The 26,806-nt window shown below is 47.6% G+C and overlaps 1 protein-coding gene across 1 annotated transcript; it reads right to left on the reverse strand.

The window, feature by feature from the left end:
* Positions 1-1,390: 1,390 nt before the first annotated feature.
* On the reverse strand, positions 1,391-26,089 carry TENT5C (terminal nucleotidyltransferase 5C). Its single transcript, XM_040230939.1, has 2 exons — positions 25,983-26,089; positions 1,391-6,949 (listed from the first exon to the last, which is right to left on the reverse strand). Exon 2 carries the CDS (start codon positions 6,921-6,923, stop codon positions 5,748-5,750), a length of 1,176 nt encoding a protein of 391 aa, XP_040086873.1. The 5' UTR covers positions 6,924-6,949; positions 25,983-26,089; the 3' UTR covers positions 1,391-5,747.
* Between the last annotated feature and the right edge of the window lie 717 nt (positions 26,090-26,806).

Genomic DNA, 26,806 nt, shown 5'->3' on the forward strand with positions numbered 1-26,806 from the left:
TTCAACTCCTCTCGGGGCAAAAAAAAAAAAAAAGCCAAGTTCAACATTTGTACAAGTTCAATCTCTGCCAGTTGTGTGGGAGGCAGGCCGGGGGAAACGAAACAAACAGGTGTTCACAATTCAGGTGAAGAACTAATGTAACCCAGTAAGTAAGCAAGTAGAAACAGAAGCGGGGGAAGGTGGCCTGGCAAGCCAGGAAGGTGAGACAGCTCAGCTGACTTCAGGGGCTCTGGGACCAGAGGAAGGCCTGCTCAGCGGAGAAGGTACTGATACAAGGCTGAAGCTGGCTTGTATACAAGGTGAGGGACTCTCCCACCTTGGCACAGCAGAATCTTAAGCAGGTTTTAATGTCTGGGAGGAGCAAAGGCAAGCCTGTTTTAGAAACAGCCCTCAGATGAGTCAAGAAAAATGGAGGGCAGACCAATGACCTGACTCATGAAATAAACCGGGCGAGAGGTGGAGGCAGTGCCAAGCATTTCAGAAGGAACACTCAGTGCAAACGAGGAGGAAAAGGATCCTGGTGCTGGCTGGTAAGCAAACAGAAGAGTGTAAAATTGCTCTTTGATGGATCCTGATGCCTGTGGCCATGGAGGGAACAGAGAGAAAGTCACTCTAAGCTTCATGAGCAGTTCAAGGCCCAGACTAAGTTCAGCCAGGGTGGGTTGGTAGCTAGAATGGAGGAAGTCTACCTGAGGCTAAAGACGCCACTGATTTGGTGTTGACAGCGCTGGGATGAAGGGCAGGGTGAGGAGGCGACAGAGACGATGCAGCTGGGAGTCAGGGCTTCCGAGAAAGGGTCATTAGATAAACATGGCAAAGCAGTGATCTGGAAGGACCCTACATAATGGACTCCAGAGAATTCTCATCCTCAGACTGGAAGGTTTAAGAAGCAGCAGCAAGAGGCAGGTTGAAGAGAAGGGGATGAAGGATTTTACACAAAGACAAGACAACCACTCATCCATCACTTCATCACTTCTACACTTCTTTTCAAATGTGAAGAAACCATGGCAGCACTGGTATCTAGTACAGTTGAGGTTGATTTGGTTCTTACTGAATGAAACAGGTCTGGGGCCAAAGTCAAACTCCAGAGAACCGAGCCTTTAGCACTGAATCAAACAAGATGCCACTGAAGGTGGATTTCACCATCTAATGTAGCCGTTAATAGAGATGCTGTGATCAGTAACAAAGCTTAGTTGAAATCCAAATATTGAAGAAGCTACAGCCCCCACACGTAACCACACATCCCTTCCCCTAGAGTAAGCATCATCTTTTAGACAAGTATCCAAGGCTGATCACGTTGATAAACACTCACCACCATGCTACATACTTCCTGAAACCTAAAATAAGTTCACCATCCAGGAGAGACAAAGAAATGTGCAGAGCCGACATGGTCTTTTTAAATAAATCTTTATTTCTCAAACTCAAAGCTTTATTTCACCAAGTTCTAACACATTTTGCGTTGACAAGTAATTTCACCTGCACCCCATGAGAAGGTCAGCGGCCATTACACCAAAGAGGAAACCTCACACAGCCGAGGAAATTAATATTGGAAAGGCTATGCGAGTATAGAATAACAAAAAACTCAGTTTAGTCTAATTTGTATCTTTTCATCCATAGTAATTTGGAAACTAATGGATAAAGACTTAATTTTCCTAAAGCAGCAATTTTTAAATTCACTAAAAAAAAAACACAAAAAAACAGATGGCTTGAGTTTTGAAACACCCAGAGATCCATATTATTTAACGACTTCCTCTTTAGTGGATGGTTTTCTCACCTTCGTAGGCAAACACACTTGACGCTTTGCACCAACTCCCACTAGCCCAGGCAAAACTCTAAGCATTTTCTTTTGCTTCCACTTAAAACTATTTTTTAAGTGATAGTAAACAAGATTTAGAACTTGACCTCACAAAGAAAGCATTTTCTTTCCTGATCCTCATCTCAGAAGCCTCCACAAATAATCCTGAAAGGTTGCTTGATCTTTTAAAATATATCCCCTGCTATACACCCCTCCCTCAGTGCTCTGAATGGAACTGGCCGAACCAGAGTATGTTCCAAAGTCAGCTGTGACATTCTGGTTGCTGCCAGATGAAAAATTCAAATCCAACCTTGGCAACTGGAAGCTCTTTCACCTCACAAGATTCCACCCCAAGGGTTCTTCCCCAGTGTGGACCCCCAGTCAGATACCCAGGAAGCAACTTCCCTGGGGAGCATCAGGGTCTCTGCTCACAACTACATAACTCTCATTTGTTCTCTGGAAGGGGAAGTTCGAGCTTAGAATCCAGCTGCATCCTAAAACAAGGCACCGGGACCAGAAAGTTAACTAAAAAGGAGGTGTTCCTAAAGTTAGGAAGTCGCTTTTGAGTGGCACTATTTCCCGAAGTTCACAAAGCAGTACTAGTTGTAATCTACTGTGAAGGTAATGGGCTAGTGCTAGCAGAGAGGGTGAAGGACAAGAAGATCTGGGGTTTCAGCAATTTGATTACTAATGCATCACCACAAAACACAGGTTCACACACAGCTCTGTGACTCTAATCCCCAGGGGGTAAAAAAAGTCAAACTAGGGGGAAGAAACAAAAACAAACCTTGAATGCCAAACCACATCTGTTACCACATATTAGGAACCTAGCATCTTTCCTACCCACCTCTCTCCATCCGCCAGGTGCCCCCAGCTGGGAGCCATGCCACCTCCCATGCAGTCAGCAGGAACCCTGATCTGAAGGTGTCAGTGATGTAGTTTGGTTTCAGAGCTGAAATTATGGAGTGAGGAATAGCATCTCACTGCCAAGGGAAGATTTAAAGGTGAGATGAAGCTCAAGGCCAGGAATCTGATGTGTCCTCTTCTGCCAACACAAGGGGGGGGAAAAGCCCTGCTTTAATCCCGCGACTGCTCAACCTAACTCCAAGAAGCAGGCTGGGCTAACAAGCCGCATGCCTGCAGAAAGCATCAGAAAACTGCTCGGAGCCCTGAAGCAAAAGTGAGGCTGCTTGCATTTATATTAGAACTTGCACTTGAACTGTGGTGCCCTTGGCCTCTGCCAAGTTTCATATTACTCAATACACAAAGAAGAGGAACCACTGGACTCAGTACAGGTTCTGAGTACCTGGTGCTTGTGTGAGCAGCATGAAAGGCAGGTTCCAGCTAGAATTTCCAGACACCTGAAATTCAAGGTTACCTGGTTTATTCTGAGGCAAGCCAGAGGCTCCTAGAGCAGGTAGAGACACCGCTAGCCCAGGAGGTGTTTAAAAGTGCAGCTTCGGTGAGTGCACTTTTTACCCTGGTGGTTCTAGAACACAGATCTACCCTCCAACTTCAAAACGGCTGGGCTGACTAAGAACTTCAGGTAGGGCCATCGTGCAGTGGTGGTAAAGAACTCAGGGGCTTGAGATTTCTAGCAACTTCTGTGCCTCCCTTCATCCTTAAAGGACTAGTACCAGACAGGGGGAACAAAAAGAAAATGGAAGTAGAAAGAACTCCAAGGACAAACTGGAAATTTAATTACTTGATGCAGTTCTGACCCCATCTTCATCTGGATCCTGGTTACCCTGATCCATGAGCCTTCCAGGAGAAGCAATACTGACTTCTGTGAGCAAGTGGTTATGTTGCCGGCTTCATCATATTGCAAAGCTTTGGTTAAATAGATGTTATCTTTGTGTAAACATGTTGCCATCTGACCACAATGGCAGCCTTTTAAGGTTGTGGATGATCACATAGTTTTTAAAGCTGGGGTTCACTCTTCATTGCCCTTTTTAACACTGAAGCACCCCAGGGCCCCCTCCATGCCGAACCAGTCTTGACTCAAAGCCAGCAGATTCAACTGTTAACTATCAGCTGACAGGTAACAGGAGCTAGTTAAAGTAAGAAGTGGCTTCTATTTGCCTCGTCCACAACAGGGATACCAACTAAGCCCTGGGTTTCAGTCACACTTGATCTGCTTTCCAGAGGACCAAGACATTACATTCCAGAACAACAACAAGAACAACAACAACAAAAACCCTGAAAATATAATCTTTAGAAAAAGGTAAACCACTCCTTTTCTACTAAACATTATGGTAACTTCATTGCTTCAAGAAAGGAGAAAATCACTCAGGGCTTGGGATTTTTATGGCCACAGGAAAACATCAAAATCAGGAGTATGGATTTGATTAAATCACTTAAGAAAGCAAGCTGGCTGGCAATATGGCGTTTCTCTGCCCTTGATACCCTAAAGTGATGCTTTCTAAGAGATCCCACAAAAAGTTTCAAAACACAAAGTCCCTTATCTAAACCTACTGGGAAAGCAACAGTAGCCTAGAACTCTCCCATTTACTAAGCTTGCTTCAGACTAGAGAATAACACTGTTTTCCTTCTAAAGTGCGAGTATAAACAAGTACAAAGTACAATCTACCAGCATAAGGAAGATTCTTTTTCATTCTCTCAATTCTTCCCAAATACACCAGAAATAATCCTCTTGAGGTGCCTTGGGGGCTCGCACGCACACGAGGCCCCACCAATGGAAGGAGTGTCCACCTCCCATGCAGCACAGGGACAGCAGGTGCGAATCTAAAGCAATTTTAAACCACGTTCTGAGTATCTGGTGCTTGTGTGAGCAGCACAGTCCACGTGTGCGCGGACCATTCCACAGGTCACTCGGATCTACTGACATGCCTGCATTCACCTGCTGTCCAAAAAGCCTGGAGAAGGAAACCACTATTTTTTGAAAAGAAAACAAAAACAAAAATCAGCCAAAGTACTCCAGAAAAAAACAGCCAGTCGTACTTGGAATGTGACCAGAATGGGTTTCCAATTAAAACATGGGAAGCCCCTCGTGTGTTACTGCAATGAGTCTAGACTCGGCACCGTCCTTCGTCTTGGGAAGAGCAAAACAAAAGCGAAGAGCTGATAAGCGGGGGGAAGTGATAAGGGGGAAGTGTCATTCAATAAGAATTCCTTACTTAAGAAAACAAAGATTGAACATTCACGTTTCCTATTTACAATCATCCCCCCACCACCACAATTCTACTTAACATTAGGTTGCACATTTTATTTTGTTTTTCAAGTTACATTTCAAGAAAAGGCCTTTTTTTTTTTCTCTCTCAGCAATACCTCACAATTCCTCGAGATAGCATAGCATCTAAACCATAAACCATATCCAACCAGATCATAAATTCTCTAGCTATCGGCATTGGTTTATTGAGGAGACAAATCCTCAGCTCCGCTGACAGAGAATAAACATAAGCAATTCAGCCCCTTGAACAAAAAATTAAGCCACAAGAGCACCCTCGTGTTTATCATTTTTTCTGCCTGACTAAAACAGAGACAAGAAAATAAGACCATCCACACGACTTTCACGTTAAGTGCTGAGAATTCCAAGTGAGGGCTGACATCGCCTCCCCTAGGCTCCAGTGAGGAGCCCAGCAGCTGAGGCTCCTCCTGCACTGCCCACGTGCTTCCCCATCTCAACAGCTGCCCGGAGCTCAGACGTTCAGGACGTGGCGTGTTAGTGTCTGTTTTGGAAAGATGTGGAGAGGTCATACTTCCTATAGCATTTTCCAAAGTGGCACTGGAATAGCAGGTCCCCTGGCTCATGATACACTCGAGACCCATTCCAATGGGCACACAAAGAAAAAAAAAAAAAGCCGAATCAGAGCTGAGTTCCGCTTTAAAAGCCAAACACCTACACCTAGAAGGAGGCTCCCCTACCTGAGAGCCTTGCCCTACCCGGGGTGGGGGCGGGGGTTCCCCCTGTGGAAACCCTCAGGTCTCAAGGTTAGTTACAGGGCAGCCAGGTGGGGTAGGGCTGGCTGTAGGTGAGCGGGGGGTGGGCTGCATAGTAGTTGCTGAAGTTGCCGTCGCTGACGTAGGGAGCCGGCTGGTAGTAGCACGTGACGGTGCTGGCGTTGGGGATGATGTTCTGCTCAGCCAGCACGCGCAGGGCCAGCAGGGAGATGAGGTTCAAGGTCTGCCTGCGCTCATGGCCCATGAGGCACACGGTGCTCTCGTTGACCACCCTGCGCAGGGTCATGAGGTAGTCGTACTTGCTCCTCTCCTCCTCGGCGAAGTGGTTCTGCAGGTAGGTCTCCAGCTTCCTCTGCTGCTCGAGGATGTCAGGGAAGTCGATGAAGAACCGGGAGCACATGTAGCGCTCGAGGGTCTTGATCTCATCCTGGTCGGTGGGCCGGAAGTCCCGCACCAGGAGGTTGCTGTACTTGAGCAGCCCCCCACCCCGGATCTCCTCGGGGTTCTTGGTGGCGATGAGTCTGTTCTGCAGGTGGTCCAGGGCTTCCTCGAAGTCCCCATACACGCTCTCCCCGATGACCGTGGGGTGCAGGTGCTCGGACAAGGGATGGCCGGAGCAGTCGTAGAAGAAAAGCAGGGAGTCCAGAATGATCTGGAACGAGTCCACGCTGAACTCGAACTGGCGCCGGATGGAGTCAACGAACTTGAGCTCCACGTTGCGCCCGTTCTTGTTGGAGAGGGAGATGAGGCTCCAGCGGTCAGCGTCTGTGCACACCTTCACCAGCTTCTGGACGTAGGCCTCCTTCAGGGTCGTGGGGCTGATCTTGAGCTTGTTCACACCCTCCGGCAGGAAGTTCAGGAGAGAGCACAGCACCACATCCCTGACCAGCTGAAACTCGGCCTCTGTGGGAAGAGCCACGTGAAAGATGAGGTCCAGGTCTTTGCAACCCAACCCATTGTCTTTGACCAGGACATGGCCAGCCGCAGAGCCATTCAGCCGGACATCCTGCACTTTGATGCCTGCCTCCTCCAGCTGGCCACGGACAGTCTGCACGATGTCCTTGAGTGTGATCTCCAAGGTGGGGAAGTTGCCTCGGCCATGGATGGGCACCACCTCCGTCAGGACCTCGTGCAGACGGCTCACCTGGTCCCAGGTGAGCACGCTGAAGGACACGCAGTCCCTGGTACTGCTGCTCTCCTCTGCCATCTTGGGGGATGTTGTTGCCAGGGAAACTGAAAGGGAGAGGGGAGAAACAGAGTTAGGGTTCACTTCTCTGTGGCAAAGCAGCTCCATGGACTCAGAAATTAGGCTGGTTTCTCTCTGAACATCTTCCTTACTGCCAAGTGGTAGTGTACCCACTGCCGGGTGCTGGGGTGAGGATTAAATGAGTTAAATACGTCTAGAACGGTGCCCGCGTGGAGTGAGGTCAAAATACACATCAGCTTACCCTGTACCAATCCGACAACTTGAGCATTTTGTTTTCTATGCGGTGTGCTTGTTTTGCCCGTTTTGTCTTCATGAAGGTAAGGTGGGGGTAGAATTTGTGTGTGAGGGCAAGCAGACAAACTCACTAAACCAAGTAACCAAAGCACCGCATTATTCAACAGAGGGTCTATAGGTTTCGCTAACTTCGCCTCTCCTGTTTTTGGCTCCCTATCTACATCCTGAGCTGGCTGACGCCCAGGCCACAATGCCAACACAGAACACAGGACCCACAAAAGAAGATTTCTTCCTTCCGTCAATAGATGGATTCTCAACTTCAGGCTTAGTCCTGCTAGAACCAAGTATGCTGGTACCCCGTCTCCACTCTCAGGACCCGTCAGCCCTGTAACAAACACTCCTGTCATCCAGGGTTGGGTCAAGGAATTTATGAATGACAAAATTCCTGAGTAACAAAGGGTTAGGTCAGCTAAGTACTGGAACTGCTGACCCAGCAAGGAGGCCCCACCCAGGATGTGGAAAACCTCCTCAGGGAAGTGTGATTTTTCAACTCTATTTTGAAAAAGAATCCCTTCAACCTACCCAAGGAAAACAAAGTCAGCACCCAGTACTAGGAGAGAAAGTTTTCCCAGGTGCCTCAGTGGTAAAGAACGCATCCACCTGACGATGCAGGAGCCACAGGAGACGCAGGTTCAATCCCTGGGCGGGGAAGATCCCCTGCAGGAAGAAATGGTGACACACGCCAGGATTCTTGCCTAGGCAGTTCGCATGGACAGAAGAGCCTGGAAGGCTTCAGTCCAAGGGGCTGCAGAGTTGGACACGACGAAGCACGTATGGACTAGGAGAAAAGCATGCTTCTCCAACACCGCCTGCTAGAGCCACAAAGTTACCCCGGCAACTTTCAACTAAGCTATACTGTTCAGAAAACAAAACAACAGATCCCTGGAAATTCTGACGTGGAAGGACAAAAACAGATATATTAGAAAGTCCAGGTACCGTGGCTCCACGTGGGTCACGCATTAGCTAGATGGATGGAAGAGACTGAGGTGCTGTCCTCAGACTTCACAGCAAACAGAGAGGTTTGCCACCTGCTTCACTTTTCTGACTTGCTAGACACACAAAAGCCATCCCAAGGACCTGCAGCTTCACTGACTGGAAGCTGCTGCCTTTGCAAGCACACCCAGCACGTGTAGTCCTGGGCTTCCAACTTGGGTTTTTGGTCCTGTGCTGGTGGTGGCTTGGGCCCTTGCCTTATCTACAGAGCTCAGATTGATGGGATGGCTGTTGGTCTGTGTTGGGGGCACTAATGGACACACCAAGACAAGCAGCTTTCCAGGAGCTGGCCAGCAAGGAGAATGAGAACGTGACATCTCAGTATGAGAAAGAAAATGTAATATGAAGGCAGAAGAAAGAAGTGTCAGTTGACTGGGGCAAACAGGAAGGTCACTGAAAAGCTCATTTATAGGGCAGGGATACGAGCCAGCAGAAAGGCCACAAGAGTGCTCCGCTGCGGTAGAAGGCAGCAGGCAGTTGAGAACCTGGTGAGTTGTCCAATCTGGCCATCATGCGCCTCTCTCCTCAAGTCAGATCACAGGCTCCCTTTAGCAGGGAGGTTAGGGAACTGAATTTGCTGGTTGGCAATGGGAAGGTGGATGATCATGTGATCAAACCAGACTCCAGGAAGACCGGTGGGGGATGGGTGCCCTTCTGCTTGTTGCTGAAGCATACTTGCCAAGGGGAAGATGAAACTTTCCCTGCAAACCTGTTTGGACAGCGTTAGAAAGCCCTAGGCTATCTAGATTATCCTATCAATACCAACCGAAATACTTGAGTTTACTGTGGCTGGCCTTTGGCGTCAAGTCAAATTCGGGACAGTAGAGATCTCTCTGCAATGTGCTCTTATATACACTTGGTTCTTGTGGCCCCTTTAATGATGATGGGCAGAGCATGAAGTACACTTGTGCCAACTGTGCAGGACACCACACAATTAAGTCCAAACGATTATAGAAAAGCATGGCTCTAACTCTGCTTTGACACCCTGCTAAATTATGATTTGGTGACATAGATTTCTGCCAGGTACGTTGACTTACCTATAAAAATACAACTTGCTTTACACTGTGTATCAGATCTTAGTGTGTTTCTAAGGTTCGTGTTTAAGAAGTCACAGCAACACAGGAGCTGCGATTCAATCAGTACTTGGAAAAGGAGGAACAATTAATTTTAAGAAAATCTCCAGGAAGAAACTCAATAATGCTGTAGGAATCACTTTTGTCCTCACTTTTAAGGACTTGTTTAAAAAAAAAAAAAGTCACCTAGAGTTAAAGTCAGTTCCCACCTCTAGAACAGTGACTCTTAACATTAGAAATAGGACATCTTAGACCTGGGAGAATGAGGAAAGCCATCACTTGTTCTTGGTGGGGGGAGGGGCGGTGGGAAGGTGGGGAGGTACATATGCATGAAAATTTTCATATATTTTTAAATCTCTGAACTTGCTATAGATTCAAAGTTAGAATCTATTTTAGACTGAAAATTTGTAAGGTTCTAATGGGAGGAGGGGCAGGAACAGTCAAAAAAGTTACGAAAAAATGGAAAGAGGTCTACTAGCCTGGTAGGCTATATTATGAAGCCACAAAAACTGAAACAGCATAGTACTGACACAAAAAGATGGGCAAATTTATAAAACAGAATTTTTAAAAGTCAGAAGGAAAATCTAGTACATAGGGGATTTACCATAAAATAAAGAAGGCATTCAAAATAGAAAAGGGAAAATTGAGATATCTGGATAGTTAGATTTTTTAAATGAGATGGCTCTTAGCTTGTGTCAATCTAAGATCGAGAAGAAAGAATCAAAGATTTCATCTTCTAGGGTAAAAAGATGAAGCCCTAAGAGTACTAGAAAAAACATGAAATTTTTGTAAATTTACATAGAATAGGTATTCCTTTCTAAATCACACAGCAGTCACAAAAATTGATGCATTTGCCTATAAAAAATTAAAATATCTATATGGTGAAAACACTGTAAAGAAGTGAAAAGACAAAAGTAGGAAAATACTCATAATATTAGACAAAGTACTCACACTTCCTTAATGAACAAGGAGCTCTCATGCATCAGAAATACTAGAACCCCAAGATAAAAGAAAGGGCAGAGGATATAACAGTGGCTCAGACACCTATAACATATTCAACCTCACCTTAAGGGATGGGCAAATTTAGGCTTCATGTATCAGTTTTATCTATCAGACTAGCAAAGACCAATAAGCAGACACTTTTGGTACACTGCCCATGGGTTCCTTCTGAGGAACAATGTGGGACTCCCAATTTTAAGTGGACCTATTCTTTGGCATAGCAATTCTACTTCTGGGAAGTCTACCCTGGATTTTATTCTATGAGTATACTTGCAAGTATGCACAAGGATATTCATTGAAGTATTATTTACAAAGCTACAAATACTCATCAGTAAAGAAGGTTAAATGATTTGATGCATCTATACAACAGGATACAATGCGTGCAGTTGTCCCTAAGAATGGTGGCAGTTCTATCTGTATGAATATGAAATGCTTATCAAGATTAAAAAAAAAAAAGCAAGTCAGAAACTGTGTGTGTAAAGGCACAAGTCTATACTTATACAATCAAAAATCCCTGAAAGGATACATAAGCTCAGCTTACATCAAATACCACTTCCAGGCTAGGGTACAAAGAAAACTTGTTTTATTTCTTTTGAATTTGGAACTTACATATATATTAATTGAAAAAAGTTAAAATCTTATGAGCCATGTTCCAAAATTTCTCCCCTATGAAACTTCTAATCTGCTACCTTATTTGCTCTCTTTAATTCCTTTCCTTGAAGCCCATCCCACCATCCCCATACCCATTTATCAACATCAAATGTACTTAGAAGCTTCCCCAACTTTCAGCCTAAAAACTGATCTCTAGAGGGGCAGGATGAGGAGGAGGGACAGTTCTGATCTGGAAGGGCTCTTATGCAATTTTCTACTTATGCGTTGTCTAAAAGAAGACATCCATTGTGGGTCTTTTACAAAAAAAAAAAACAACTTTCAATGGGTAAGCCATCTCATCTAGGGTCATTCTATTTAGCATACAAAAATGTTTTCTGTAGTTTCACAAGAATTACTGTTTCCCATTTCAGATGTACTGTAGCTATGTCTATATACATAGCTGTATGTCTATAGCTATATGTGAGAGTTGGACCATAAAGAAGGCTGAGTGCTAAAGAATTGATGCTTTCAAATTGTGGTGCTGGAGAAGACTCTTGAGAATCTTTTGGACTGCAAGGAGATCAATCCAGTCAATTTCTTAAAGAAAATCAACCTTAAATGCTGAAGCTAAAGCTCCAACACTTTGGCCACCTGATGCAAAGAGCAGGTGGAAAAGACTCATTGGACTCATTGGAAAAGACCCTGACATTGGGAAAGATTGAGAGCGAGAGGAGAAGAGGGCGACAGAGGATGAGATCATTAGATAGCATCACCAACTTGGTGGACATGAATTTGAGCAAACTCCAGGAGAGAGTGAAGGACAGGGAAGCCTGGTATGCTGCAGTCTACAGGGTCGCAAAGAGCTGGACACAACTGACCGACTGAACAACACCAACAGCTGTCCTCATTGTGCTGCTGATTATTGGCTGCAGTTGCAAGAACCTTAATAAATGCAATAAACACTTTCTCAGGAACCCAAGATGCCTATGGTTGGCATCTTCCATGTCAACAACTACTGACACATATATGAATAATGGAGTCAATTCTCAGAAAAAAAAAAGAACAGTCTATATAAAAGCACAGTGTGGGACATATGCTAAATCCATGGTATAGTTTTTTTTTTTTTTTGCTAACCTTGGTCTATACACATTTGTCCATTTAGTTACTCTTTAGATTCAGTCGTGAAGCCTGAGGTTTTCTCTGTTTGTTGAAGATAGATACATCATTTTTAAAAGAGCTTTAATTTATTTATTTGGCCATGCTACCTGTTATGCAGGATCTTAGTTCCCCCACCAGGAATTGAACCCATGTCCCTTGCAGTGGAAGCAGAGTCTTCACTACTGAAATGGTAGGAAAGTCCCCATGGTATAGTTTTTAATTCTCTCGATTTACCATGACTTAGATCTGGAGGAGCTCTTGAAGCTATTGAAAGTTCAGATTTAGGTTATGCTTGTATTTGTGATTTAGCTTATGAGAAGTGTCCCAAATAAGTTAATGATGCCTATTAGAAATAAATCCTTTGTTTTCCCTCATCCAGCCAAACAATTTCAAATACCAAAGTACATTTACAAGTTAGACAAATATGGGATTATTAGAATAAATCTAAGTCATAGGCCCCAGTGCTTAGATTACACACCAGAACTTGAGATCAACACTGATATAATCCCCATATAAGAGAATTACTTGAAACAGTCTCAACTCATCAAAGGCCCTGGTTAAAGGCAAATTCTAATTAGCAGAATTAACAAAATAGTAAACAGAACACAAAATAATTTGAAGCCTGGTAAATTCAAACTAAAGTACTTCTTACTGTCTTTTTACTGTCTTTACTGTCTTTTTACTGCCCGAGGAGCAGATTCATTGAATTTGCTCAACAGAAATTGGGAAAGGTGGGAACCATGACTTCTCATTGATTTGAAAATTTAGGCACCTTTTCAGGCACAAATGAGGATGAACAGTTGCCTGCTCAGTTTAAGCTACTTAATCTTCTAAAGTTTGGCTCATGATGAACAACTATTTTAGGTACCCTTAAATTCCCTTTTCTTTTAGCATCTGGCTGCAGCAGCAGGATAAAATACACACATGAGTGGAAAACAGCTTTGCAGAGATAGCAGCACAAGGTAAGAGGAAAAGATGAACTAAAGCCCAAAGATGAGACCAAGTTCCCTGAGGACAAGAGGATGTCTAACTTATCTTTGTTTCCCACTGATGTGAGAGTTGGACCATAAAGAAGGCTGAGTGCTAAAGAATTGATGCTTTCAAATTGTGGTGCTGGAGAAGACTCTTGAGAATCTTTTGGACTGCAAGGAGATCAATCCAGTCAATTTCTTAAAGAAAATCAACCTTAAATGCTGAAGCTAAAGCTCCAACACTTTGGCCACCTGGTGCAAAGAGCAGGTGGAAAAGACTCACTGGACTCATTGGAAAAGACCCTGACATTGGGAAAGATTGAGAGCAAGAGGAGAAGAGGGCGACAGAGGATGAGATTATTAGATAGCATCACCGACTCGGTGGACATGAATTTGAGCACACTGTCTGGCACACTCAAGGCAGCTGGATCTGAAAACCAGTCTGAGCCTTCATTGAAAAGAAGGAAAAAAAAGCTGTTTCCAGTTCTGGTGGTTCAGAGGGTAAAGCGTTTGCCTGCAGTGTGGGAAACCCGGATTTGATCCCTGGGTCAGGAAGATCCCCTGGAGAAGGAAATGGCAACCCACTCAGGTATTCTTGCCTGGAGAATCCCATGGAGGGAGGAGCCTGGTGGGCTGCAGTCCAAGGGGTCGCCAAGAGTCGGACACAACTGAGCAACTTCACTTTCACTTTCAGTCCTGCTTCCTAGTTTATCTAGACCCCAGAAACAGGAGTGACAGAGACTATGAAAGCATGAAAGGACTTCAGGCGAGCAAAAGGACAGGCAGGTGGACAGGTTGGAGACAAATGCTAAGAGCACTCGTAACACTTTCAAGCCTTAGGATCGAGGGCTAGTGTCAAATCAGCATTGATTCCTCTGTGTAGAAGTACCCAGAGTCCTAGCACGTGTGGAGAGGTACATCCGTGAAGTTAAAGAATGGTGTATATTTAAATCTCGGTCCCGACATTTGTCATGAAGTCCCAGAAGGTTCTGTGGAAAAACTGCAGTGTGAAACAGGGTGCTCTCAGCTGTGGCAGCCTCTCCATCCAGCCCACAAGGCAACTAAGTGGTCCCTCTGCCCCAGACCCTGCCATGGGCTCAGGACACAAAGAAACTCAAACACAGTTCAGCATTCCTTTGACGACAACATGCCTCGTACTGTTACCCGGGTGTTACCTCAACGGTCTGGATCTTCCTAGTGACCCTTTCCAGCTCAGGGTCAGAGACCCGGCTGAGGACACTGGACTAAGCCTGGTGTCAGGGTCCAAGGGAGGTGTGTGTACATGGAACAAAGACCCTCACCACCCTTGATTCCTGGCCCTGGGGGGACCCATGTGCCCATGGCTACCATGTTCTACATGAACTCTTCTCCTCTGTGGACAACCGAGGGCACTTAAAGCAAAAAGGAACTCAGTCAGTCAGTTCAGCTGCTCAGCCGTGTCCGACTCTTTGCGACCCCATGAATTGCAGCACACCAGGCCTCCCTGTCCATCACCAACTCTTGGAGTTCACTCAGACTCACGTCCATTGAGTCAGTAATGCCATCCAGCCATCTCATCCTGGGTCATCCCCTTCTCCTCCTACCCCCAATCCCTCCCAGCATCAGAGTCTTTTCCAATGAGTCAACTCTTCGCATGAGGTGGCCAAAGTACTGGAGTTTCAGCTTTAGCATCATTCCTTCCAAAGAAATCCCAGGGCTGATCTCTAGAATGGACTCGCTGGATCTCCCTGCAGTCCAAGGGACTCTCAGGAATCTTCTCCAACACCACAGTTCAAAAGCATCAATTCTTCGGCACTCAGCTTTCTTCACAGTCCAACTCTCACATCCATACATGACCACAGGAAAAACCATAGCCTTGACTAGACGGACCTTTGTTGGCAAAGTAATGTCTCTGCTTTTCAATATGCTATCTAGGTTGGTCATAACTTTCCTTCCAAGGAGTAAGCGTGTTTTAATTTCATGGCTGCAGTCACCATCTGCAGTGATTTTGGAGCCCAAAAAAATAAAGTCTGACACTGTTTCCACTATTTCCCCATCTATTTCCCATGAAGTGATGGGACCAGATGCCATGATCTTCGTTTTTTGAATGTTGAGCTTTAAGCCAACTTTTTCACTCTCCTCTTTCACTTTCATCAAGATGCTCTTTATTCTTCTTCACTTTCTGCCAAAGGGTGGTGTCATCTGCATATCTGAGGTTATTGATATTTCTCTCGGCAATCTTGATTCCAGCTTGTGCTTCTTCCAGCGCAGCGTTTCTCATGATGTCAAAAGGAACTACCTCCTTGCTTATAAAATCCTAGCGAATTTAAACAGAAGTGAAAGTAGATCCCACCTCTTCCCTCATCTAGCGGAGTGAATGGAAACCACAGCTCTGGGCCTATTTCTTTTTTCCTATAAAATGAAGGTGTAGAAGTGTGCGGACAAGCAGACAGAAGAGCACGTAGTACAAGCCACTCCACGTCCAAACCCATTAATCCTTACAAGCACTCTACCTAACAGTGAAAGTCGTTCAGTCGCGCCTGACTCTTTGCATGGACCCCATGGACTGTAGCCCACCAGGCTCCTCTGTCCATGGAATTCTCCGGACAGAAACACAGGAGTGGGTTGTCAGGTCCTCTTCCAGGAGATCTTCCTGACACAGGGATCCAACCCCAGTCTCCTGCGTTGCAGGCAGGCAGACTCTTTACCATCTGAGCCACCAGGGAAGCCCACACAAAGAATAAGGGTCAGGAAAGGTTAAGTGAACTGACCCCAGGTCCTCAACTCTGGAGCTAATGTTCTGACTCTCAGAACCGGTGGCAAATTCCACCCAGGTCGAGTTCTGCCAGTAGTGAGTGGCAGGTGGGGAGAGGGGCAGTAAGCTCATGCTACATACCCACATGTACACTGGGATGACCAGTTCTTGCTGCTACCAAAGTGATCTTTTCTGAAACAGAGATTTTATTGGTCTTATCCAAGTAAGCGAGAAAGCTGCCTTCTGCTAACTATGTAACCGTGACACCTTGTCTTCCCATCACCTCTCATCACCACCATATACACTAAAGACAGCAAAGCTTCAGTCAACTAGCCTTCACTGCCAGGCTGAGTGCAGACTACAGCTGAGCAAAAGAGGTGAGTCAGGATTCGGTGGCTTAGAGGTGCCCCTCAGAGAGGCACCAGTGAATCGAAGCCCTTGCCAGGGTGCAGGAACCCAGCTCTCAAGGGGGGTGCCTGTACATCAGCTGTTTCAAAACAGAAACATTTAACTAATTCTCAACCACATCCTTTCCTCACTGGGTTAATTTTACCATGTGCTCAGATGCTCTGGCCAGTACTAAGAGGTGCAGAGCCTTCCAGGGGCTCTTCCTATAGAGATGGCTACAGGTAGGTGCCCTGCTGCTGCTGCTGCTAAGTCGCTTCAGTCGTGTCCGACTCTGTGTGACCCCATAGACGGCAGCCCACCGGGCTCCCCCATCCCTGGGATTCTCCAGGCAAGAATACTGGCCTATGAGCCACTAGACCAAATATCTGACAATGTCCCAAACAGATGCATCGTCTACTCAATAGACATGAGTTCAAACAAACTCTGCGAGACAGTGAAGGATAGGGAAGCCTGGCAAGTTGCAGCCCATGGGGTCACAAACAGTCAGACACAACTGAGCAACTGAACAACAACAAACAGGCAGCAAAATAGTGCTGGAAGTTCATCTGGATTAACCTGTTTGATTCCTAAAACAATCCTGCAAGGGAGATACCATTTCCTTACTTTTAAAGGTGTGGAAGCTAGGGAACAGAGAGACTACACAGTGTTAACTGTCCAAGGACACACCACTCAGAAGAGACAGAAATGGGACTTAGGAGGCTTCCTAGGAGGCAGGTAGCTTTGGTGTACATGCTGGGGTCAGAGCACAGCTTTGAAGGTAAGCTGGTTGCTCAGGAAGTTGTAGGAAGAAGATGGCAATAAGAAGAAAAGAGAGAAGAAAGGTATAAAGCTTTGTTATAAGATGGTGGGAAAGAAGTTGGCCAGAAGTGCTAAGGCCCCCTAGGTGGAATAACACCAGACAGCAACTAGCAAAGCAAGGCCTTTAGAACGAAAGTATCTAACAACTGTCAGCACAGAACTATCGCCCTCAAAAGCATCACGGATGTGAGGGTGTATCCAGCCTGGTGGGAGCCACCAAAATTGAACGTAACTAAGTACAGACATGCTAAATCGTCATGAGAATGCATGTTGTAAAGGAACAATGGCTGAGAGGTGAAGGCCTGGGATCCTCCCTTCTGAGGAAGCTCCAGGATGCTGGCCAGGTCAGGAGTGGTGGTGATTTCAGAGAAAGCAAGTCAGGAAGGGAGAGGGAAGCCAAGAATGGAAGGAGCTGGGGCAGTCAACTTGCTGAGCATTAAGAGGAAACAGTAACAGCGCAGGAGGGAGCTTTTAAGAATGAGCTGATCCAGGTCTGGATCTGCAGCTAAGGTGCATGCCCCGCGCACAGAATAAAGGAACAGCCTTTGGGAGTCGCTCTGGTGGCTGGAAGATCAGGACTGTGAATCTGCTGACAAAGCAACAGAACAGGATACTCCCTGCAGACAAGAGGGCGAATTTGATGGGATCCGAGAACAGATAACCCCACTGGAGCTGCAGAGAGGAGGTAGACAAATTGGCAAGAAGTGACCAGGACCCCAAGGGCTGATGCAGGAAGGAGAGCTGGAACACACCTGAAAACAGAAACAGCCTGGAATAGACTGACAAACGCCTGCACGGTCAACCTAGGCTGCACACCTGCCTCTTTTCCCACCAGCATGCGGTCTGACCCCTGACAACCTTTTATCCTCGAAAGAGAGTCAGGCGCTTGGAATGACCATGGACTTGATATATGCTGCAGCAGATAAGTGGGCAGAAAGCAGAAAAACCAGGGTCAACAGGGATTCAGTCTTCTGCAGTGAAATCCTCCTTCACTCCTTGAATTCCTAGGGTGGTGAAGGCCGAAGTTATCTAGGACCAGGGGGCAGCCTGAGGAAGCCTTCTGTCTGCCAGCCCCTTGCCAGGGCTCCGGGTGAACCCAGCACCTGCAAGGCAGCCACATTCTGGAAGCTCTCCCACCACCCCAAAACACACTACAAAGTCACAGATAACCAAGACGCACACCTGTGGTTTATGTACATGGAATAAGAGTTTACATTAGTAGACAGCCCAGAGCAACAGAACCAGATACAATAATGCCCTGTTTATTGAAAGAATAAGAAAATACATTCTTTGTTGACTTTTTCCAAGAAATTATGTTTACAGCTGAAGTTATGATGCTGAAGCTGAAGCTCCAAGACTTTGGCCACCTGATGTGAAGAGCCGACTCATTGGAAAAGACCCTGATGCTGGGAAAGAATGAGGGCAGGAGGAGAGGGGGACAACAGAGGACCAGATGGCTGGATGGCATCATTGACTCGATGGACATGAGTTTGAGCAAACTGCGGAAGATGGTGAAGGACAGGGAAGCCTGGTGTGCTGCAGTCCATGGGGTCGCAAAGAGTTGGACACAACTGAACAACAACAATAATGTTTACAGTTGCTTACTCAACCACCCGCAGACACACTCCCCCTCAGTCAGAAGAAAAAAGCACCCCTTGCCTCAAAGCCATGCCCAGTTCTCCGGTCAGTGAGACAACGACTTAGCAGGTGGTCTTTTCTCATTCAGCTCCGGCACACTGAGCCAGAAGTCTCAATCTCTTTTCTCAGAGTTATCAGCCTCCTCCTGGCCATTTAGCTCTGATGTTTACTAGAGTCAAAAAGTTTGGTTCAGTTCCCACAGTGACTGCAATGCTGCCCGAGCCAAAGGCAAAGAGTGTCCCAGGTGGAAGTGGAAGCAGGCACAGAGGCAAGTGTCCCCTCACTCTGCCCAGGTTTTTCCGGAGAGAGGCACCTACAAGCCGCCCCTCCCCACTGATGCCAACATATAGTTCTCCCAGCTATCAGTGCCTGGGCCCCACCCACAGACACCCACCCTGAGATGGCTCCAAACAGAAAGCTCACTCCTGTCTTTCAAAATAGGACGCTTAAGTAAGTGTGGCTGGAGAGATAACGCTGGAAGAAGTCATGCTGTGGCAGCAAAACAGCATGAGACAGAATCAAAACACTGGCCCAGAGGTTATAACAGGAACACCACAGAAGTTCAAGTGCTTAAAGGAATACCCTGCATCGTGGCGGATGCAAATATTAACAAGATCAGAACATAGACATCTTTGGAAGGGAGAGAGGCAGAGAAGCCCTGATGTTTCCAAGGTGTCAGCAGAATTGAGTGCTACATACACAACTGGAACCGGAAATAATCCTCGTTGCTACTGCGTACCTCCCTCCCTCCTACCAGATGCCTCTTTCTAAAGCAGAGATCTTGCCAGTCTGAACTCATTTAAAGAGATCCCCAGAGCCGGTCCCACAGTTTCAGACATTGACTAGGCTGAGAAAAATAGGACGATTCCCAGGAGACCTTACAGTAAAGATGAACAAGTTTACATACAATCCACAGGGTTTAAGGGCTGAGAGCTTCTAGGTTTTATCAAGGGTCATGTCCACGAGCTACTTTACCATCTAACTTTCTGGTTCAGAGCTCTGAACAGTTGTCAGTTGTCTAAAAGGACAACTCAGTCAGCTAAAAGCCCCATCTCATCACAAGCAGCATACTTCGGGCTTATCAGCAAAGGGACAATCAACTCTCAGTTGCTCAAATGCAGCACAGCATTTCTCTGATGCAGAACATATACAACCCCCTTCACTGATGCCTAGCAGGAGCTGCCTTCATTTCCATGAGAATGCTAATTACATATACAGCTCCATGCCAGATTTAGTTTTGCACAGATCCTTCCCTGCAGAGTTAACTCACATAGCAGGTATCTGACCTCCAGGTACTGAGCATGGCGGCAGCCAGAGTGAAGATCACCAGGCTCAGTGGTCCCTCTGATATCCCTCTGATACTGTTAAGAACAGAAATTTATTAGGTAGGAGGATGGGGAGGCGGGGAGGGAGTGAAGGGATAGGATTAAAGTGAAGGAATGAGACCACGGAGTGATGTCTATTTCTACACCAATGGCCAAACCACCCCCTTGTCTTTGGTGCCCCCCATTGTGTGAGCCCGAACATGCATATGGCTCACTGGGATGCTTGCCATCAAATTAGCATTTACCAAGTAGCCTCAAACAGCATCATGTGTTGCTGGTATCAGGCATCTTGTAGACACCTTTGACATAACAGCTATTTCTTCTCCCATTTTCAAGTTTTAATTGTTGACTAATTAAATTTTGTATTCCTGCCCCCCAGCCCACTCCAGTGTTCTTGCCTGGAGAATCCCAGGGACGGGGGAGCCTGGTGGGCTGCCGTCTGTGGAGTCGCACAGAGTTGGACACGACTGAAGCGACTTAGCAGCAGCTCCCCAGCCGGTCTCAGAAGATTTTACCTGCAGTTCTTTGAAATTCTATCATGTTATGATTATTCTCTAGGAAACTATAGAAAAACAAGAGAATGAGCACAGGACTAGGATTCAAACATCCTGTATTTCAGTGTCAGGTCTGACACACACAGTGAATGATCACCAGTAAACAGGCCACAATGACTGGGCTTCCTTTCGTTCTTTTGGATAGCAGAATGCCTACAGCATTCCGAGCACTGCTCCAGGAGCTTACAATCCATGAGGAAGCAAGAGACCAAGATATCTGCCCTCAGAGAGCTTAGATTCTAGCTCATACTCCTTCTCTAAAACCTCCTGTTATTAACTCTTGACTCCTACATACAGAGAACCAGGATTTGAGAATGAAACAGTTTTTGCAGACGGCCTGGATGTGTGCCACCTGATAATGCACCACAAGCTGTCGGGCACCTGAAATGGGGCAAGTCCAAACTGAGATGTGCTGTCTACATAAAATATACACTGGATTTCAAGCACTGCGTACAAGGGGGGAAAGTAAAGTAACCCATTCATATTTTCATATTGATTACACAATGAAAAGATAATATTTGACATGACGGGTTAAATACATTTTTTTTCACCTGTTTATTGTGACTACTAGGAATGTAATCGTGATTCATATCTCTATGGTCCTTCTTACAATGAAGAAACTAAAGAGGTCGAATCTGAAGAGATACTGGTGCTTCCAGGGCCAGAACCCAGGTGTCCTCACAACTAAGGCCGCTTCAGAGGTGGGGGAGGGGGTGGGGGAGTGGAGGAGGATGAAGATAACAAAGAGACTGGGCAAGGGAGACAGCAGAAGTGCCCATGCCTCATCCAACACCCACAATCTAGCACCTGGTCACACAGCAGGTGCCCAGTCAGCACCCACTTCATCTCTGTGTCTGGACCAGCACCCTTCCCAGGGCTGGCCAAGCCCACGCAGAGTCAGTTGGCTGCAGTGGTCCTGACACCCTCAACCATCACGAGCATGGGTCAGGGACAAACAGGGTATGTCTGGGGGAATGGGGTAGCATTCCAGGCAAGAATCACCCCTGCTCCCATTCTAGGAAGGACTACGCAGGGCGAGAAACACTTACGATGCCAATATGAGATGGTGGGAGCAGTTAGTTCAAGGTTCATGGATAATTTTCTTCTCAAAATGCATTTACAGGGAGTGAATATAGAGACAGATGTGGAATTTTCTGTGCTCATCCAATGTTAAGATCAGGTTTGAAAAAAAAAAAAAAACAGAAAATAAGGTACAAGGTAGAACTGAAAAGAAGTACTGATGAGGAGGGGATGGGATACGAGCATCCCCAGGTGGGGTAAGAACATAAGTTTCTGAGAAGGGTCCAGAACTAGGTCAAAACAGAATATGGGGAAGGAGGAGGAGCATTAGCTTGTTCAAATATTTGCGTGTTCCATGAGGTAAGGGAGGGCAGTTAGGAAGGGGGGTCAGGAACGAATGGAAGGTGGGAAAGGTCCAGGTTCCAGAAAGAGCCAGTCTTCTAGAGGGAGGGGTGTTCCAATGAGCTTGTGAAGGTGCTGAAGGTGCTGGGTGGAGAGCTGGCCGGAGGCAGGGAGAGGCTCTGGGCTGCTGCTCTCATGAAGCAGCTGTCTGCAGACCGAAACCAGGTCAGCAATGGCAGCGGGAAACAAAAAGTTCAAAAAGAGAAAGACTCAGCAGATCAAGCAGCTGAGTGAACATGGAGAGAGAAGGGCTGAGTGAGCATTGTGAGGCTGTGCTGGGTGGATGGGCAGAGGGGAAGAGCTTGAAGGGAGTGGGTTCTGGAGCTCGGCCTGAGGACTTCCAGCTGTCAGCCAATTAGTCGTCACTGCCCATGGGCTCCAAACCTACACCCTGGAGGCCTCTGTTTTTAAAGAGGCCCCGAAGCCACCCAGCATTTTGGGCCTGCAGCTTTCGATCCAAAAATGTGTTCCAGCACCTTGGCCCACCAGGACACCATCCCCTGAAAGGTGCCTCCCTCTCTGGGAGGAATGGCAGTGGATCTAGTTAACAGGCACACAGGCCCAGCATCCGGCATTCAGCAATGAGCACAGACTCCTGCCTTCCTGGGGCTCACATGCTAGTGGCTGCAGCAAATCAGCAAAATCCGAGTGCCCCGAGGACATTCTGAGGCTGACCCAGCTCTATTTGCATCCAGAGCATTTCCAAGGGCCTTTTCACATACCATTCCCTTGGCCTCCTTGGCACCTGGCACAAACGCCTGCCTCGGAAGCACTTAACCACTTACGAACTCGGTCACTGTTACCCAAGAAATAAACACTTTATACAGTTGGGTGACCAAGACTCCCAAAGGCTCCGAGACTAAAAAACATCCTACATGGAGAGTTGCTTAACGTCAGCAATTATTTCTTCACATTTGTTTTCCCCTGTTGTTCCAAGAGGTTCTGCAAACAGTTCTAGAACAGGCTACAGGGCCCAGCTGCACAAAACCTATGAATTCTAAACAATTCATAAGGCTTCCTTACAGTTGGGCTATACAAAGATGCCATCCCCATTTAGAATTCCTCTACAGAATTTAAACTCCAAAATTGACTTCCTCATTAATCATGTCGTGAAAGGATAAAAAAGTTCGAGACCAGAAGCTCCGGAAGCATCACAGATTAGCACTACTGCTGTACCCAAATGGCTTTAAGCACAGAAGCGTTTCTTGAAACAGAGGTGTTGGCTTCATTACAATACTGCTTATGCCAATTTATTTAACATGTTACAGTCAAAACACCAAGATGGCAGAAAGCATTTTTCTATGTTTCTTTGTTTACCTCAGTGACAACACACAAAAGCAATGGACCTTATCTAACCGGAGTAATGTTTTATCCCAAGAAGCATCTCAGATTCTGCGTTGCTTCCCTTTAAGCCCCGCCCCCATCCCATAACAACAAGATGCAGCCCAGAGTCTGGGAAACCCAAACACAACATCACAGGTTTACCTTAACTCATGAAACTAGTCCTGGGGATCTACAAGCTGTTTTCTTGGTAACACTGAAAGGGTTTACCACATCCGTTCACTGCTCTTGGCTTGTCATTCTTTAGGGACTGACACCGTACACATAACATATCAAAGAGGAAGTGCAGACAAGGGTACTACGTAATTGAGCAGCTGAAAAAATCATGTCATTTTCTAATTTTGTACCGAATGTGCCAAGTTTCTGGCACTGGGAGAACAAGGACGGTACAGTCCACAGGAAGTTATCTTTACAGCCGGGCAGTTCCTCAGACTCTCCTAAGTGTGAGGACTTCTCTGTTCTGATGGGCAGTGCTTAATGTGTACAAGCTGGCCTGGCCTTGAACAGGGCAACGGAGGTTCAGTGGGGCGCTGCTGGAGGTGGGGGTGGGGGTGGGGCCGGTGATCGGCTGCAACTAAGGATGTGATTCGGCTGGCTACTTGCACTCTCAGGAGAGCTGAGGATGCTAAGTAGGCAGAGCTGGGTGCTCGACTAAATCATAGTCATTCTGACAAACAGGCCAAGTGCCAGCTAATCCTTTCCTTCAATTGCCCCAGCTTAATCTCTGGATACAAGGTAGGTATGGTGGAAGAAACTCAAAGAGTGCTGCTGCTTATTCCCTGCACATACAGTAACTTAGGAAATTTGGGACTGTTGTTTGGGTAACAATTTAGAGGCAGAAAAAAAGTTGTTGTTGTTTGCTTTGATGTTAAAAGTTATCCATAGCTACCTGAACAATTATATACAATATACCCAAATCTGCTTACCAAAAACTTCTTATTTAGAATAAGTGCACTCTAAAGGTGTGGGTATATCTTAAGACACAAGCTTTAAGTTATCTCAAGTAAAAGCTTGACTCCAGAGATACTAAATTTTCTATCTTCACAAACAAGAATGTCAAAGGGCAGAACTCCTGCTGGCTCACCTCCAAGCTTCCCTGAAAGGGAGAGAGTCAGCGTTTTCCAGTGCCCACCCCACCCGCTTGGATAGGGTCTCCAGTTCAGGACTCAGTCCCTCCATAACACCACTGCGGATTTAAGAAGACGCAATTCCTGGTAAGCACTCCTACCACCCTGACGGCTCTGGCTCACTTGCCAGCTGGCTTCCCTGCCAAGTTACTCACGTTGAAAGGTTAGTGTAGCCAACAATGGCCACTCACATCCCACCCCCACCATCACCGCCCGCTGCAGGCAGCTGGGCCAGGCCAGGAGGCTACTTCAGGAGGATTTAATGATCTTCACTTTACTTCCTGGGGAGCTTCAGGTTCCCAACCCACCTACCAAATCTCCTGAATACCAACTGTCACAATACAAATGATTACACAGGCTTTATAAAGGCTTCCTGTAATAAGTGCCCTGCAACACTCCACGGTGTGCATGTTGTAACTCCATTACAAACAAATGGACGTTTAAATGACAGTAGGTCCGTACTTAAGGCAAAGATTTAGTCAACCCTTCAGAAGCCACCCTTCGGACCAAAAAGAAAAAAAAAGGTGGGGGGTAGGGGGGGCAAGGCAACTGAGTGGATCCCTCCCGCGGGGTGCAGCCCTAACAGTCGGTTCCAGTAAGCCCGGGTCATCTCGCATTCTCCAGAGAAACTCGCCAGGCATTTCCCCGGAAATCCTCCCTCTCCTTCAAGGTAGCTCCGTTCTGTTTTCTCCGGCAAGCCTTCTGCCTTTAGGTGTGCAGGTTACCAACCTGTATCTCTTCAGGTTCGTCCCCCTCGTCCGACTCCCTCCCACCGCCTCGATCTGGACTGCGACACCTCCCGGGCACCGTGCCTCTAAGCAGCCCGCGGCTCCGCTAGCCGAGTCCACTGACGGCAGTGGCTTTCAGTAGACAGGCTAAGCAAGTTTCACTCCTACAAGGGGAGGAACCAGATCACCGACGCAGTATTCCCGAGGAGTTTCCGAGAGAGGAGCAGCGCACCTTGGATCGCTTGGATCGCTTTGCGGCTCTCGGTGTCCCCAGTCTAGTGAAAACCCAGGAAAAGTTAGGGATCTCCGCCCTCTCCTTCAAAACCTGGCTCGGGCTCCCAGGCCAGATACAGTCACCGACCGCTGCGTCCCTAACTGAGCCTTCCGAAACCGCCGCATTTGAATTCGCTCTTGGCCGGCTGGCCGAGGTATGCACGCCCGCGGGAGCGCCAGAGCGAGCCCGAATGACCGCAAGGGAGGCAGGGGTGGCGCGGGCGCCGTCGGACCCGGGGAAGGAGCCGAAGGCCCCCATTTCACACTCTTCGGCCGTCAGGCCCCGCGCCCGGCCACTGCGCAGTCAGCGGGACGCGCGCAGCAGGAACTCGCTGAAGTTTGCCAGCCCCAGCCGAAGTCTCTGGAAAGTTGTAGCTCCCTCTCGGAGCGTCTCGCCTGCCCCACGGGGTTGGTCCGTCTAGGGGGCGGGGGTGACGTCGCGGGAGCCGGAGGGAAAGGGAGCGTAGGGGCCCGGCACCTGTCCGCACCTCCCCCTCCGGCCCCCGCGCCCCCACCAGGCTCGGCGAAGACTAGGGCTCTGCTGGGCCGGGGTAGACCCCCCGAAGGCAGAGCGCGCGGCTCTCCGGGACTGCGCATCCTCGCACCTTTAGAGGAGGGGGCCGTGGACTCACCTGGGCGGCGGCGGAGACCACAGAGGCAGGTCCTTGGCGTGGGCAGCCCCCCAGCAGGAGCGGCGCGGTCACTACAGCCCCCGGGCAGCGGCACTGAGTGAGCCGTCTTGCCGCCGCCCCCTCCGTTCTTATACGGCCTAACCACGCCCCCGCCCTCCGCCACCGCCCCCACCCCCGCCCCTTAGCCTGCCCTCCCGGGAGAGCAAGGGGCGGGGCGGGGCGGAGCCGGCGCCCACAGGATCCTTCCGCCAGGGCGCTGACGGCGAGGGCAGGGCGAAAGGTGCCCTCTGATTGGCTCCTCGAGTGAATGGTTGCTGAGAGACGAGTAAATCTTCGGCGGCGGGAAGGGGCCGGGTGCCCAAGGAGGTAACACTACGCAGGCGCAATAGACAGGGGCTGCGTCGACAACCCCATAACTTTGGTGTTAATTAGACTCCTTTCTTTCTACTTTTCGCTACCCTCTTTTCCTCCATTCCTATCATAACTTCTCACCCAAGTTTTTTCCATCTATATTCCGCTCCTTCGCAGGCCTGTTTTCCTTTTGCTTCTCTGTGGATTTTCGCTTTAGGTCTCTCTCCAGGAATGGGGAGTGAAACCCCTAAACCTACCTCCGACGTGTGTTTTGAAGTCGGAAAAACTTCTGATTGCTGAGCCGGGCGAGCCTTCCTGATTCCCCGCGCAAATTGCCTGGGGGTCGTTGGGGAAAGGACCGGCACAGTTGGTTTTCTGGCGCAGTTACCACCTGTGTGCAGTTAGAGGGACTCGGGCCCTGGAGGAATCCAACTGCGACAGCGTCAGTCCAACTCGTAATGTCACAGGGCTCA

Source organism: Oryx dammah, unplaced genomic scaffold, assembly GCF_014754425.2.
Source record: "Oryx dammah isolate SB20612 unplaced genomic scaffold, SCBI_Odam_1.1 HiC_scaffold_28, whole genome shotgun sequence".
NCBI lineage: Eukaryota > Metazoa > Chordata > Mammalia > Artiodactyla > Bovidae > Oryx > Oryx dammah.

Bases quoted from the DNA above. Each gene is read 5' to 3' on its own strand.
- TENT5C (XM_040230939.1), bottom strand. From the start codon at position 6,923: ATGGCAGAGGAGAGCAGCAGTACCAGGGACTGCGTGTCCTTCAGCGTG.